The following is a 17,343-nucleotide window of genomic DNA, read 5'->3' as shown; positions in this document are numbered from 1 at the left end:
TTTCAAACAAATAGACCATTTGCAGTGTTACCCACTCTTCATGGTTTTGTTCTCCTTGTTTCTTCCAGGAGTTTTCTCTTTGCACACCGCCTCTGAGATTGTCCTTTCGTGGTCGTCCCTCAATCTCTGTGATTGCTTTAGGTGTTCTTACGATGTCAGATTGTTTTAGCCTCCAGAGCCTCACTGACTGTTCCAGATAGGGAGCAACCATGGATTCTGCACAAAAATACAAGAGGGTTTTTTTCCTTATGCTTTTTATTGAGGCCTAGAGTTTATACCGATTAGGGTACTAATGGGTGAATGAATAGTCACGAAGATCATATCTATGTAATGACAGCCAGATAGACAGTCAGCACATGACTGTCAGCACAGAAGCCCCGGGTGCCCTGCAGCTTCACCATGCTCCACGTGGCCAGAGAGGAACCTGGCAGTGTGACCTGTTTTCCACTCCCCTCCTCTGGGCTACTGGCACCTGCCTTGCTAATGTGTTCTGTCCAGGCCTGAGAGGCCTCCCCCAGCTCCACTGGTTTCTCTGTCTTTTAAAGGGCCACCTTTTTCTCTACCTCTTGCCCTGCACCTAGAATGGGTACATTTCCCAGAGGGGAGAACAGGCTCAGATGTCCATCCCCTGTGCCACCAGCTGCTCTTGCCTAGGACGGTTCCCCCTCCTTGTCTTCTCAAGGCCTGGATGCTTCGACAGTCTCTTAATGTTTCAGCCCAGGTGTTGTAACTTGCTTTGGTTTTGTATTTTTTCTGGCTTTTCTGGTTAGTCTGGGCAGGGAAGTTGGTCTGCTGCCAGTGACATTTTGGTTCCCAGTAAAATTGAGAAGAAGAGATTTCCTACATACCCCCTGCTCCACACATGCAGAGCCTCTCCCGTTACCGACACCCCCACCCAAGCAGTACCTTTGTTAGTGAACCTGCACTGATACATAATCACCCGAAGTCCATAGCTTACATTAGGTTTCACTCTCTGTGTTGAACATTCTCTGGATTTGGACAGATGCAGAGTAAATGCCATGTATCCATCATCACAGTATCTTCCAGAGTAGTTTCCCTACCCCAAACACCCTCCGTGCTCCACCTGTTCATCCCTCTGTCCCCCAAGCCCTGGCAGCCTTTGATCTCTTTACTGCCTCCATAGTTTCGCCTATTCCGGAATGTCATAGAATTGGGATCACACAGCATGTGACCTTTTCAGATTGGCTTCTTTCACCGACTAATAGACATTTAAGTTTCCTCCTGGTCTTTTTGTGGCTGGATAGTTCATTGTTTTGTGACACTGAATAATCCATCATCTGGATAAATCACAGTTTGTTTATATACTGAAAGACATCTTTCATGTTGTAGCATGTGTCAAAATTTCCTCCTTTTTTAAGGCTATATAATATTCCATTGTAGGAAAATGCCACATTTTGCGTATCCATCTGTCAGTAGACATTTGGGTTTCTTCCATGTCATAGCTGTTGTGAATGACACTGCCATGAGTATGAGACAGTATTTCTTTGAGACCCTACTTTCAATTTGGGGGAGGTATGTACTCAGAAGTGGAATTGCTGGGTCATATGGTAATTCTGTTTAAAAAAATTTTTCTTTTTTAAATTTTATTTATTTGAGAGAGAGAGTGAGAGCACGAGAGGGGGTAGAGACAGAGGGAAAGGATGAAGCAGACTCTCCTGCTGAGCAGGGAGCCCGATGTGAGATCATGACCTGAGCTGAAGGCAGATGCGTAACCGACTGAGCCACCCAGGCATCCTTCTGTTTTAAATTTTTTGAGGAACCTCCAGCAGCTACACCATTTTACATTCCCACCAACAGTGCACACGGGTCCAATTTCTCTGTAAAAATCACTCACACTTTTGTTATTTTCTAGTTTTTTGTAGTAGCCACCCTGATGGGTGTGATGTGGTAGGTATCTCATTGTGGTTTGATTCGCATTCTCCCTGATGATCAGTAATTGTTGAACATCTTTTCCTGTGCTCACGGGCCATCTGGGTGTCTTCTGTGGAAGACCATCTGTTCATGTCCTTTGCCCATTTTTTAATCGAGCTGTTTCTTGCTGTCGTTGAATGTTGGGAGTTCTCCATACGTTTTAGTGTTAATCCCCCCATTGGAGACAAGGTTGGAAATATTTTCTCCCATCCTGTGGGCTGTCTTTTCACTCTGTAGATACAGAGTGCCTTTAATGTACAAAATTTAAAAATTTTCTTGAAGTCCAATTTGTCTATTTTTTTCTTTTGTTGCCTGTGCCTTTGGTGTCCTGTCCGAGAGATCACTGCCAAAACTAATGTCGTGAAGCTTTATCCTGTTTCTTCCCAGAGATTTATAGATTTAGCTCTTACATATACGGCTTTGATCCACTTCTGGTTAAATTTTGTATATGGTGTGAGGTATGGGTCCACTGTCATTCTTTTGCAGGAGATGTCCAGTCTTCCCAGCACCATTTCTTGAAAAGACTGTCCTTTTCCCATTGTTTGGTCATGGCACCGTTGTTGAAAATCATTTGACCACATGCATGAGGGTCTGTTTCTGGTCTCTCTGTTCTGTTTCTTTGGTCTAATATCTGTCTTGCTGCTAGTACCACTCTGTTTTGATTAGTGTAGCTTTGTTAGTTTCTTTTAAATCTCCTAATTGAGTTGTATCTTCTAGCTCAGAGTCCATCATTCTAGAAATGTAGCTGCATTATTGCATATTTGTATCGCAGGAGGCTAAATAAGAACATCTCCTGATTGCTGAGTGGGACTGATGACTTCTGCATCGGGCACAGCTCGTTTATTCCTGGAACCACTTGTGACATGCTCTTGCAGTCTACCACCAATAGTTGAGCGTATCTCTACCTGGGGAAGCTAACATCTGCAGTGCTCCCCTGGAAGATTATGGTCCTCTTTAACAGTAACTACCACAAAGTCTGACCCATCCTGGGATCCTCAGGTGTCTCACCACGTATGCTATATTTCAACATACATTTACTCAAAGACCGTGACTAAATAAACCTTAGACGTAGGGAACATGACAGTACAGTCAGAGTAGGAGTTAGCACGGTGGATGGGTACACAAATTCATGTCCACAGACTCCCTAAGATACCATAATAAAAATGTGGGCTTTTTGGGGGGGAGGGTAGAACCTTTTTTTTTTTTAAAGATTTTATTTATTTATTTGAGAGAGAGAGAGACACAGTGAGAGAGGGAACACAAGCAGGGGGAGTGGGAGAGGGAGAAGCAGGCTTCCCACGGAGCAGGGAGCCTGACGCGGGGCTCGATCCCAGGACCCCGGGACCATGACCTGAGCCGAAGGCAGACGCTTAACGACTAAACCACCCAGGCGCCCAAGGGTAGAACCTTTAAATGGAATAGACAAAAGGTTTTGAATATAAGTAATTGCATTATTATTTTTTTTTTTTTAAAGATTTTCTTTATTTATTCATGAGAGAGAGAGGGAGAGAGAGAGAGAGAGAGAAGCAGGCTCCCAAGGAGCAGGAGGCCCGATGCGGGACTCGATCCCAGGACCCTGGGATCATGACCTGAGCCGAAGGCAGATGCTTAACCATCTGAGCCACCCAGGCGCCCTGCATTATTTTTTTTATTTTTTATTTATTTATTTATTTTTTTTTAAAGATTTTTATTTATTGAGAGAGAGAGAGAATGGTAGAGAGAGAGCATGAGATGGAGGAAGGTCAGAGGGAGAAGCAGACTCCCTGCTGAGCAGGGAGCCTGATGCGGGACTCGATCCCGGGACCCCAGGATCATGACCTGAGCCGAAGGCTGTCGCTTAACCAACTGAGCCACCCAGGCACCCCATGCATTATTTTTTTTAATATAAATAATTGCATTTTTTAAATGCACATCTACTTTTTTGCTCACCACATGGTTGCCCATGACGTGTCAGACACTGTGACAAGCACCAGGAATACAGGGCTGACTAGGGATGGTCCTCCAGAGATAGTTGCTAGTTTTCGGATCTGTGACACACTAGCTGTGCAGAGCTGGGCACGCTGGATGGGGGACGATGGCAGTGGGAATGACAGAGGAGAGCCCAGTTGAGCAGCTGAAGGAAGGAGGAAGGGGGAGTGCACGCGAGGTCAGGGAAGCAGGAAGGGCCTGTGTCGTGAGGCCGGAGACGAGCAGGGCAGGGGCGGCGGCGGGCGATGGGACTGGGAGTGTGAGCGGACCTGACGTGCTGTGGCAGGGCTTGCTTGTCGGCCCCCGGGACAGACAGTTCTCTAGACCCCCGGCACTGCAGGACGGCGTGTGCTGCTGGGGATACTGGCTGGGCAGCTGATCGTAGGGAGGCCAGGGAAGAATTGTCGCTGCCGACTGAGGACCTAGCTGGAGGTGACCTCAAATTATGTTTGTTTTTTAGAGACGAGTCGCCTTTCTGTTGAGTAACGAGAAGTGGATTCATTACTTAGTCCCTTCCTCAAATTCTAGCTGTATCTTTTATTCACAAGCAACCAAAAATTTAGCCTAAGGGGCGGTGGGGTGGGGGAAGTCTTCCATAACTGAATTTCCAGAAGTAGGGCTGGCCCGAACCTGGTTCAGTTCAGAGCTTTCCCGGTGTCATTAGAACTTCTGCCCTGCCTCTCTGCCTGCCTCCCTCTGGCAGCTTGGTTTTGCAGCCAGCTCCCAGGGACGTGGGGGGCAAGTGAAAATGAGCACAGTTCTGGCATCCAGAGGATGTGTTACCCCCCCCTCCCTTTTTTGCTCATTTTCAAGTGCCCAGGTCTGATTGGTCCCAGGCCTGTGTGAGCCAGTCTTTGTGGCCAAAGGGATGAAACACGCAGATTTGTATTAAGCCAGTTAGGGCCTGAAGATGGGGGTGGTACTAGTCCCATTCAGACATTTCATGGATTTGGTTTTTCAGGGTGTTAACAGGAAGGTGTGGGAGGCAGGGGTGGATGCCGAGCAGCTAACAGCAAACGTCATTATCCCAGCTGTAATTTCAGAATGGCATGTTCTTTCCCTTCCTCCGGTTCCTAGTGTTTCCTTTTTGACAGAAGGCAGCAAGAGAGAGTCAATCAAAACTCTAGCCTTATGTCACCTCACAGTAGTGTCTGGAAAAGTACTTGGTAATAGATTTTCATGCTGAGAATGTTCTTTAGCTGTATCTTCTTTTGGTACTTGGTAATTTTCTCTGTCTTGAAGATTACGACCTTGAGAAATCATCCTTGATTTTACTGAGTTTATCGAGTAGGAATTTGGCACATGTCCAGTATTTTGTTTGTGCCTAAGTGAACTTGTAATGAGTGTAGCATAGGGGACTAAAAACATAATAAAATAGAAATATCTTGAACTGTCTTTTTATACTGTGTTCTTTTAAAAGCTGATTATTAGCTCGATGCTATTGTTTAGATAAGTCCTAATACATTCACACAGTACATGAAACCAGAAAAAAAAGGGAGCTCTCAACTACAGTAAGTGGAAGAACCAGAATGCACAAAAGTGTATCTACTACGCTGTTTATGTAACTTTTGCTACACACTTGATAATGTTTCTGAATGAAGTCAGCCTAAAATTACAAGGCAAAACAGCATGTATCTGCAAAATTTATAAAGCCATCCTAACAGCTAACATTGTTTGACTCACAAATAATGGCAAGCTGCTTTGTATGTTGAATGAAAATTCTGTCAAAGTGAAAACAAGAAGCAAGCTCCCCGCTCCGGCCCAGCTTGGTGGTGGGATTTGTCCAGGGTCACAGTGCAGTACCAGCTCTGGTTTCCCATTTGACACAGTGCAGAGTGATCATCTGTATCTTCACATCTGTTCACAACTGTTCAACTGAGAAGCTTCCACCGAACTTTTACTTGGCGGTGACTAATCTGCCCTATAATGACATACGAAAAGGCAAATATTAAGAATCTTAACAGAATTTTATAAATGTCTTCTAGGCAATTAACATGTTTAATTAAACTCATGCCTGCGGGTTAATATCAGTATTTGGCAGTATCTGTTTGTGTGAAAAGACATTTTCAAAGATGAAAGACACTGTGTCTTATCATAGATCAGCATGAACAGGGTGGCTAGGTGAGGAAAAGAAAAGACCTCCAACTTGGAGAGGAAGAACTACAACTATCTGTGGTTCGCAGATGACACAATCTTGTATATAGAAAATAGTAAGGAATGAAATTAAGAAAATTCCATTTACAACAGTATCAAAAAGGATAAAATACTTAGGAATAAATCTAACAAAAGAAGTGCAAGACTTGCACACTGAAAACGTCACTGAGAGAAATGAAAGGAGATCTCGTAAATAGAACGACCTCCCGTGTTCACAATCAGAAGACTCTGTGTCAATAAGACAGGAGCGCCCCGCACACTGACACGCACACAGCGCAGCCCTGTCGGAGTCCCTGCTGCCCATGGGGCCCAAATTGGCAAGCTGATCCTAAAATCCATATAGACTTCTAAAGGGACTCAGAATAGCTGAAAAAAAATCTTGAAGAAAAAAGAGGACTCACACTCCTCAATTTCAAAACTCACTACAAGGCTCTGGTAATCAAGACCACTTGGTACTGGTGTACATATACTATAGAAGACGAAACTGAGCATTCAGGAATGAACCTGTATATTTAGGGTCTAACAAGACCGTTCAAGGGGGAAAGAATGGTCTTTTCAACAAAAGGTGCAGAGACAACAGAGTAACCACCTGTAATGGAAGTTGGACTCCTACTTCATACCACATGCAAATGTGAACTCCAGCTGGTCTCTAGACCTGAATGAAAGGAGCTGAACTATGAAGCTCTTGGAAGAAAATGTAGGAATGAATCTTCATGATTTGGAGGAGGCAGTGATTTCTTATTTTTTTTGAGGCAGTGATTTTTTGGGACACCAAAAACAAGCAGCCAAAGACCTCAATAAATGAGACTTTATCACAATGCAAAACTTCTCCACTTCAAAGGACAGCATCAAGAAAGTGAAAAAAACCTATAGAATTGGAGAAAATGTTCACAAATCCTGTATTTAATGAGAGATGTGTGTTCAGAATAGATCATTTAAAAATGGGCCAAGTATTTGAATAGGCCGCTGGTATATCTTATCTGGACAAAGGACAGTAAGCACATGAAAGGATGCTCCATGTTGTTATTCATTAGGGAGATGAAGACCATGATGAGACACCACTTCGTGCACGCTGGGATAGCTAAAATAAAAACCCAGGAGATGATGAGTGTCAGTGCGGATGTGGGGGCGGTGGAGCCCTGAGACATTGCCGGTGTGATGGTGAGATATAGCTGCTTTGAAAATAGTCTGACAGTTATTCAAAAGGTTGAACACAGAGATGCCGTGTGACCCAGCAGCTCTACTCCTAGGTGTATAATCGGGAGAACAGAAAATATACGTCCATACAAAAACTGGTATGTGAATGTTCGTAATAGCCAACAGGTAAAACGATCCAAATGCCCAATAGTGAATGCATGCACAGATGAAATGCAGCAGAATATTAGTCAGAAAAGGGAGTGGAGCATTATATTACGTCCCACAGCCTGTATGAAGGGTGAGCCTTCACAACCTTGCACTGAGGGTAAGAAGCCAGACACAAAAGGAAGTCTGTCAGATCATTTCATTTATATGGAATTTCCAGAATAGGCAGATCCATAGAGACAGCAGGTGAGTAGTTCCCCAGTGACTCAGGAGAGAGCAAAGTAGTGATGGGAAGGGACTGGTAATGGTACAGGGTTTCATTTGGGGGCGATGAACAGGTTTTATTTTATTTATTTGTTTATATTTTTAAAAAGATTTTATTTATTGTCAAGAGAGGGAGAGAGCCCTAGTTGGGGGGAGCGGCAGAGGGAGAAGCGGGCTCCCTGCAGAGCCCGACGCGGGGCTCGATCCCAGGACCACGGGATCGTGACCTGACCCGAAGGCAGATGCCCAACCGACAGCCACCCAGGCACCCCAACAACTTTTGACTATTAAAGAGTATGACCTAATTGTAAGAAAAATCAGAAAATAAGATTCGTTTCCTTCTCCTACTCACCAAGAGATAAGCTCCTCAGTGACCTCTTAGTTCATGTGCACACACGTTCACACGAAATGCGATTGTACTGTTTTATAGACTATTTCTCCTGTGTATACTGTGGATAGCTTTCTTTGTCAATAAATAGGCTTCATAATCTCCTTAATGGCTGTAATATCTCATCGCCTGGATGAAGTATAACTTATTTAACCAGGTCTTCCATATTTGGCATTTAAATTGTGTCTGCATGTTTGCCTTGATTGACAGCACTGTGATCAACACACAGTAGCTAAATGTGTGCGCAGAGTGGTGATTATTTTGTTAGGATAAAGTCTCAGAAATAGAATTACTAGATTGAAAGTACACGTCCCTGTTTAAGATGTGATATGTATTGTCAGACTGCCTCTAGAAAGAGCACCTGTCCATGTGAACTGAATTTTGAAAGTCCCTTCCATCTGCATAATAAAACTTCATTAAGACCCTTGAATGTGGGTGACCTCTGCTGAGCTATAACTTCAGTAGAGAAACATGTTCATAATCTCAAGAAGGAGAAAGAGCCAGTCTCAGCAGCTCAAACAAAAAGGAGTCCTGTTTTCCATTAATACATAGATAACTTCTCTACTTTGTTTTATATGCTGTGAACAATAGAATTACAACATTTCTTTCTACCTTTGGAAGCTTCGAGTCTATGTTGTTACGGTTCTGTCCAGTGTTGCTGTTTGAGGACAAACCCTATCACCAGAAGATATCACTGATAAGGAAATGTCTGGTTTCAGGTGTAGTCCAGCCAAACCCGTCAGATAAACGGAAATATACTGATAGTACTTACTTGGCCATTAAGCACATTTTCCCTTGGAAAATTGGAATTGACACCACTCAGCCAGAAAATATGTTTTTCGGGTTCATGAGATCTGCAAACATGCCTAAGAAATTAAGAAAAAGTATGCTAATTAGGATGGGTGTGGAAGGAGGGACTGTTCCCCCACTCTTACCTGGTGGCATAAAAGTAATTTTTATGTATTGGATCAAAGTAAAAATTGGGTCACACAGTTGATGGTGTATGATTTGATCTTTTAAAATCTTTTGTGTTTATTATTATACTTTTCCTTCTTTATCTCCTCTTATTTATATATTTATAACCATGTCCTGAGGGTCTGCTGTAGGCCACGTCATCTTCTAAGTAATTTTTAAAATTTTTCCATTGTTTGTCTTTCTGATCCTTTTTTTCTTACTGTCTGTCCACTGGTTTTAATCATAATTTGTCAAATGGAAGTCTATTTATTTATTTATTTATTTATTTTCAAATGGAGGGCTTTTTAAAAGGCAAAACAAAGTAGCAAAGCAATTAAAAATATTACTTTAAAGTCCCAGTTTCGTGAAATAGCTATAAACTTACATCTTAGAATATTCTATAGCCAAAGAATTTGTGGATGCTTACAATTTAGTAAGTTAAGTCAAATACAATATTCTATAACTAGCATGAATTCAAATCTGTGATTTTTTAAAGCATACGGAAAAGACCCAATGAAGCAGACCAAATTATTCTGGTTTTCACTGGGTGGTTGGATCATGGATGATTTTGCTCTCTTCCCACTTTTCAAATTTTCTTCAGATTTTTATTATGGGCCTATGTAACCAAGGGGAAAAATAAACTTGTAATGCCAACATAAAATTGTTTTTTAGACTACAAGGTAAAGAAATAGGGATTGAACCATTTAACTGTTAAATGTTAAAATCTGATAGTAATATAAACACTCATTATTGAGGAATGAGAAGCACAGAAGAGAAGACAATTAATTGTGTATGTAGTCTGGAATTTATTTATGATGTACTTGCATTTACATACAATTGTCTGATGTTTGTTAGCACTTCCTGAATGTCAGTGGGCCATATTCCTTCAGATCATAAATAAAGCATAAATAATATAATGAGAATCTGGGTAATAGATACCAAATGAATGATTATTCCACAGTGCTCAGATTTACCGTGTTCTGTGGTCTCTGAACTTACTAACGTGAATGTACTTGGGAGGGGAATGTGTGAGCATGTGGGAAATAACAGTGTTTGAAACTTGCTTCTTAGTCTTGTTCATTGAACTCTGTCTAATCTTATTTTAGGAGAATGACATCTTCCTGGGCTGGGAAAAAGGAGCTTACAAGAAATGGGGAAAGAGTAAGAAAAAGTGCTCAGATCTGACTCTGGAAGAAATGAAAAAACAGGCTGCTGTCCAGTGTCTTCGCTCTGCTTCTGATGAAGTAGGTTCACAGTTCATCTCTAATACTTAACAAAATAGAGGCAGGTGGAGGGGGGATTTTTTTTAAAAGTACGCAAATAGAACATCTTGACCAAAGAAACTTAGAAAAATAAACTACTCATTATCTTACCGCTGTAGTGTGAACAGTATCACTTTTTCCTCTAGGGCACTTTAATGCATAAATGAAGTTGTGTTAAAATATATTCTTCTAAAGTACTATTACAGTTAGACTATACACTGAATTGTATATCCTTTTTTTCCCATTAAACATGTTCCATCTTTTTATTACATTATCTTTATTTTTCGTAGTGGCTAAGTTCTGTTTCAGTAAATAATATTCCAACAGCAGTATAATACACTCTTTATTAGTAGATATTTACTTAGCCTGCTCTTTTTTTTTTTAAGTAATCTCTGTGCTCAAACTCATGACTCCTGAGATCCCAGAGTCGCGTGCTCTGCTGACTGAGCCAGCCAGGCACTCCTGTTCAGCTTGCTCTTTATTTTCTGTTATGCTCTCCAGAATATTTTCATATGTGGCTTTTCCATATTCTAGATTATTTCTCTGGGATCCTTTCCTAGAAGTGGGATAGCGGTTTAGTATTTTAAGGATACTACATTTGCTTATGATTCATACTTATTTGTTTTTAGAAAATATTACAAGATTTTTTTTTTTTAATTTTATTTATTTGACAGAGAGAGACACAGCGAGAGAGGGAACACAAGCAGGGGGAGTGGGAGAGGGAGAAAGCGGGCTTCCCGCGGAGCAGAGAGCCTGACGCGGGGCTTGATCCCCGGACCCTGGGATCATGACCTGAGCCTAAGGCAGACGCTTAACGACTGAGCCACCCAGGCACCCCAAGATTTTTTTTTTTAAGTAAGCACTACACCCTTGGGGCTTGAACTCATGACCCTGAGATCAAGAGTCGCGTGCTCTACTGACTGAGCCAGCCAGGTGCCCCATAAGAGATTATTTTATAAATCTTCTAATACTTCATATAAAATATTTGTCATGTCCTTTAGCATCCTGAAAAACAAAATGGTTTTAGAATATAATCACCCATTCAAATTACTACTATACAATTTTTTTGCTTTAAAAATTTCATTTATTTATTTGACAGAGAGTGAGAGAGCACAAGCGGAGGGCAGGTGGCAGAGGGGAGAGGGAGAAGCAGACTCCCCACTGAGCAGGGAGCCCGATGCAGGCTCGATCCTAGGACCCCGGGATCATGACCTGAGCCAAAGGTAGACGCTTAACTGATGGAGCCACCCAGGCGTCCCGATACTATGCAATTTTTACTAACTCACTGTAAGATGTACTCTCTGAGATCCCACTACTTAGAAAATTATTTTATTTTGCTTTTACCAGTTATTTGAGATGGTGTGGTTTAAGTACCTTTTGTGAAGCAGAGTTGAATTGAAAGGATTCTGTCCTCTAGAAACTTCTTAATTTAAACGGGTGATTATATATATATATTTTTAAGATTTTATTTATTTATTTCACAGAGAGAGAGAGAGCACAAGTAGGCAGAGAGGCAGGCACAGGGAGAAGGAGAAGCAGGCTCCCCACTGAGCAGAGAGCCGGACGCAGGACTCGATCCCAGGACGCTGGGATCATGACCTGAGCTCAAGTCGGACGCTTAAGCATCTGAGCCACCCAGGCGCCCCTGAATGGGTGATTCTATTCTGAAACCATTTTGTTCTTTCAGGATGCTAAGGGACATGACAAATATTTTATGTGAGTATTAGAAGATGAATAAAACAATCCTAGGAGTTCTCTAGTGGCTGATGTTGGGGTGACCAGCTTTGCTACATTGGGTAATCTGTAGAGGTGCCTTCTTGTGGCACCGCCTGGCAGCACACATGCCTCCTAAGGCTCGTGCAGTACGTCCCAGCTGTGCGTTCTCCCCCCGCCCAGCACGTTTTCAGAGACCGAGCCCCTGGCACCGTCTTGTTCTGCTCATGCAGGCCTCACATCCTCAGTTGCACTGGCTCATTTCTGTCTTCCCTTCGTGACGGTGATCCTCGGGGACTGAGACCATGAGCTCCCTGTGTGTTGGTCTCCTGGTGCCTGACAGCTCGCGAGTGCCGTCTCGGGAGGCGCCGACTGTCTCTTGAATGCAGTTGTGCGCTCGGATGTTCAGGAGTCTCCCCTTGGCGTCCTGACCCTTCCTGTCCTCTCCCACTGGGTTCCTCTCTTGATCGCACGAAACTGCTGCCTCCTCGACTATGGGAGAGGGATTTGCAAGTTACCGCTCATGTGGCTGACCTCAGAACTGTTTCATCACAACAAGTGGGAACATCAGGAACCTAGTTTAAGAAAAGGCGGGAATATACATGAAGGGCCTAGGGATATCTCCCTGAAACCAGGTCTGGAAATTCACAGCCTGAGGAGTGGCCTCAACCGGGAGCAAAATAATTGGCCGCCAAAGGCATTTACTCAGTGATCCACAATCTCTCATTTGCTTCTCTGCTTCTGGGTCATTCTGCTTCTCTCTGAAGTCTGGCTTTCTCTCCTTTAGCACACACAGTGAGAAAACCACCCTGCCAGCCCCATCCCAGCACCACTGCTGAAGGCTAGTATCCACTGTTCAGCTAGGGAGAAATGTCATTGGCTGGGCTTGGGCAGAAGTCCCCCCCCCTCCTCCCCCCCGCCCACCAAATGGGTAAGCTGCAAGGAGGGGGGCAGAGTTGCCTGGGGGTCCACTCCTAGAGCAGGGGCAGTACTCAGAGAGAAGGGGGTGGTGTTGGGTAGTTTCCCAAAAGGTATTTTCTACGTGACACTGAAGGGAAAGTAAGTTGGAGTTGAAAATGGCGGATGGTTTTTTAAAGGAGAGGTTAGTTCAGGTAAATTCTTTGAGTGAAATCCAAAGAAGCTGCTGAGTCATGCTTGGGAGGAAAATGTGAGTCAGGAGTTTCAGTCTGGGAGAGGATCTTATTTCTTTGGACCAAAGTTGCTGAGAAATGCCTCTTGCCTTCGACTCGTGGTGAAGGGAAGCCTAGTGGAAAACCAGGGCGCCCAACATGAACTGCGGAAGTGAGGAGTACAGGCACCTTCTAGCCTACCACAGGACCCCGCGCCCCCCTGCCTTGTGGCGTTCATGTCCTAGCTGAGCGTGATGTGCGCTGGAAAGGACTTGGTGTCAAGTAGGAACAGTGCAGGCAAAGGAGAGTGGTTCTTTCCATTGTTGCTTTGGAAAAAATGCATTCCTTTGCCGGAAAGTCAAAGAGGGGATTTTTGTTTCAAGCCCAGTGAAGTCTTCTTGTTTGATTTGTTCTTCTCATTTCATAAAAAAATTGTTGCATTGCTTTTTCCTAACAATGAAGGCTTTTAATCTTACCAAATGAAAATGAGCCGAGTAAGTGAATTTGTGAGGCATGTACTGGGAGCTGGGGACGTGCTTGCAGAATGAAGGAAGAGGAAGTAGGAAGTTCTCAAGCCTTTTTCAGAGTGCTGCTGCTGTGTGTGCATCAACACACAAACTCTTTTTTTTTTTTTTTTAAGATTTTATTTATTTATTTGACAGAGAGAGAGACAGCGAGAGAGGGAACACAAGCAGGGGGAATGGGAAATGGGAGAAGCAGGCTTCCCTCGAAACAGGGAACCCAATGTGGGGCTCAATCCCAGGACCCTGGGACCATGACCTGAGCTGAAGGCCAGACGTTTAACAACTGAGCCACCCAGGCGCCCCAACACACAGACTCCTTAAGCCAGCTCTCTGGGTTTTGGGGAGTCAGTGGAAAGAACTTAAAAAAAATCCCTCTTTCCTTATGGCCTGTGACAGTAGAAAGGAATCACTTGTGGATGTTCATAAACTGTAGGCTGTATGTCCCCAAGCTTTTCTTTCTAGAATCTGTCTGGCAGCTTCAATGAAAATAAAGGTACGAACAGGTCCTCCATAGGAAATTAGAATGCAAAAGGTTTGTTTTCTCTTTTGGCCACAGTGAGTGTTCGTGTGATGTTCATTTCCTAAATATTGAGGATGGTAACATACGTGGTGCTGTGCTTTGCTTTCCCACCCAGTCACTACCAACTGACCAGAATCAAAAGTCGCGAACAAGTTTACAATCCGATTAAAATGTCAATGATATAACTACAAGACAGTAACATAAATGAAGCTGCCGTTCTATTAGGTGGGTAGGTGGGGTGATGTTACGTGTTACCCGCATGACTTTCATGTGTGTGCACGTGTTGTACTATTACAAGGTACAGTGTTAGTTGTTTCTTTAAAAGCATCCATAGTATCAGGCTCTTCACTGCATCATGGTTTCAGGAGGATGGCCGACTTCCCTGACTCCACTTTTATATACTTGTGAGGTGACACTGTGTCTCCTCCCGCTCTGTCCCTGCAGCAAGTTGCACCCCCACATTACAGCACATCTCTTTGACCTGCTCAGCCCAATATTTTGTCTACGAGATGTCACCAAAACAGTAGGAAACTCCGTTATGTCAAATTTAATTTTAGACATTGAATAAAGTTTGGCAGCACCTGCAAAGACTTCGGGCAGTTGGTATTGATTCCCCCAGGAGGTCATGACCTTCGTGGACTTTGCCTCGGTGAGGTCCTGGTGAGGTCTGGCTGAAGCTGCCGTTGCCGATTCCCTTCATTTGCACCTGCACGTGACCTGCACTTCTCTGGGCACTCATTTTCTGTAGGACGTTTGCATCTGCTTTGTTTGCAGTGGTACCAGGGCCTGTAAAGGGGATGGTGCCCCTCACGCCCGCCCCCCAGATGACTGGTTTCAATTAAGGGATGCTCTCCAGAGCTGTCTCTCTTTGCCATCAGTGGACAGGCCATGTGCCTGCCGTCAATTACATCCAGACCTCTTGCCCCATTTTATTTTATTTTATTTATTTTTTCCCCCATTTTAAAAACCATAAAACAGTGTTGGAGTTTGCCGGCTCTTGTTTTTGGAATCTTCAAGTTTCTGTGGTGCTGTTTTCTTAGTCCCCGGAGTTGGAGCTTTTTATATTGTTTTTGTTTTCATTTTAACAATGAGTTCTGTTTCTGTTCATTTTCATGGAGCTCCTGAAAGCTGTGTCAAAGCTAGTATTTCGTCGCCCAGTTTGGGCATCCGTGGAAGATGAGGAACCGCAGTAGGCCCTGTTTGGGGAGTGAGTCAGGCTCGCAGCGATGGCTTGGTGAGGGTCTGGAAGGAGTGCTGCTACTCACCCCGGGCAGTCGCTCGGCCTGAGGCTGCCGCGGAGCCTCAGGGAGGGATCGATGCCCCGGGTACTGCTGGGGCTTGTTGCAGTCGCTTGTATTCCCACATTGACCGAAGCCCACCAGTAAAAGCACGTCGTGCATCTTAGTATTTGCGCATGTGTTGTTTATTTGCTATACAGGGTTGGGTATATAAAAACTATTCCATGGTCGTCTGTTGTTGAAGTTAATTTTGACAATATATATTAATTGTGTCTTTGCACACTTTTGAACTTAACTCATTCTGGATAATAATAGCATCAAAACAATGTTAAGTAACATTTATGGAGCACTTAAAATTAGATTCTGAACATTGCAAGAGGTGAGGCTGTGCTCCCTCTGTAGGCCGGAGCCCTGAGAAGCCGGTCAGTGGTCGCTAAAGCTGAGGCGGCTCGCGGTGGCTGCGCTGTCGCAGCCAGCCCTGCCAGGGAAGCCTCGGCCTTACCTCAGTAGTGATGGTGGGGAGGCATTCAAGGATACCGGTAGGCCTTTCGAGGATTTTGGCTTTTCCTCTGGAAAGCAATGAAGCGTTGGAGGGCCTGGAGCAGAGACTAGTGTAACCTGACTTCAATGCTGATAGGACCCCGTGGGCCGCCGCACTGAAGACAGGACGGGACAGGGCAGGGCAGGGGCAGAGTCCAAGAAAGTGGTGGTCTGGGAGGTAGAGGACAGTGAGAGCTAGTGGGATCCTAAATACATTTTGACGGGACTCAACTTGGGGTGGAGAAAAGAGAGGAGTTGGAGAGGATACCTGTAACTTTTGGTCTGAGCACCTGCAGGAATGCAGTTTTCAGGGATGCCTGGTTTGAGTGGCTCAGTCGGTTGAGCATCTGACTCTTAGATTTCAACTTAGGTCATGATCTCAGGGATGGGACATCAAGCCCCGTGTCGGGCTCCGTGCTCAGCACAGAGTCTGCTTAGGAGCCTCTCCCTCTGCTGTTCCCCCCCTGCTCATGCTCTCTTTCTCTCTCAAGCCTTTTTTTTTTTTTTTTAAGATCTTATTTATTTATTTGTCAGACAGATAGCACACAAGCACGGAGAGGGGCAGAGGGAGAGGGAGAAGCAGTCTTCCTGCTGAGCAGGGAGCCTGATGCGGGGCTCGATCCCAGGACCCCGGGATCATGACCTGAGCCGAAGGCAGATGCTTAACGGACTGAGCCACCCAAGCGCCCCTCAGATAAATCTTTAAAAAAAAAAAAAAAATAGGCAGTTTTCATTTCTGAGGAAAGGAAATTAGGGAAAAAACACTAATCTGTGGGTGGAGGTATGAATAGAGCTTTGAACGTGAGCTTGCTGGGAAGAGGGCCACATGGAGACTCAGAAAGGATGGTTGGATGTGTGAGGGCTGCTGGGGCTGCGTGGTTCAGGGAGGATGTGGAATAATAGACCGTTGGCTTGTTTGGGTAGCTCGCCCAGACCCGGAGATCTCCTGTCTCCAGGGCCAGGTAGGAGGGTGAATACGTTATGGCAGTAGAGAGCAGTGAGGTCTGATGGGGCCCGATCTTCTGATTTCTCTTTAGAAAAGGTGGGGAATTGTGTGTGTGTTTAAAGATTTTATTTATTTATTTGACAGAGAGAGACACAGCGAGAGAGGGAACACAAGCAGGGGGAGTGGGAGAGGGAGAAGCAGGCTTCCCACGGAGCAGGGAGCCCGACACGGGGCTCGATCCCAGGACCCCGGGATCATGACCTGAACCGAAGGCAGATGCTTAACGACTGAACCACCCAGGCGCCCCAAAATTGTGGTTTTTACAAGAAATTCCTGAATATCAAATGTCGAGAAGTGCGGGTATGAGAAAAGGAAAGAAATGGGAACTGCTGAAATCTGTGGCCAAGGGGGCAGGAGGGCAAGCGGGTGGCCTGTGGGGGGTTGTGGCGTGGGCCATAAATTGGACTGCGTGCGTGAGGGGGCGTGTCACACCCCCTGCTACAGACGA

General features: G+C 44.5%; 1 protein-coding gene across 6 annotated transcripts in view; it reads left to right on the top strand.

Annotated features, from left to right (window-relative positions):
• Nucleotides 1-17,343, top strand: part of KIAA0232 (KIAA0232 ortholog) — an 87,621-nt gene that overhangs the window by 43,527 nt on the left and 26,751 nt on the right. For all 6 annotated transcript variants that reach the window (XM_035726095.1, XM_027598434.2, XM_027598431.2 and 3 more), the window contains one exon: nt 10,069-10,206. In XM_035726095.1, the coding sequence (XP_035581988.1) occupies nt 10,069-10,206 (138 nt within the window). The remainder of the gene's footprint in view (nt 1-10,068; nt 10,207-17,343) is intronic.

This window comes from Zalophus californianus, chromosome 2 (assembly GCF_009762305.2).
Source record: "Zalophus californianus isolate mZalCal1 chromosome 2, mZalCal1.pri.v2, whole genome shotgun sequence".
NCBI classification, from domain to species: Eukaryota; Metazoa; Chordata; class Mammalia; order Carnivora; family Otariidae; genus Zalophus; species Zalophus californianus.
Note: the sequence above shows the minus strand (reverse complement) of the source record. Positions and strands in the feature narration are given on the sequence as shown.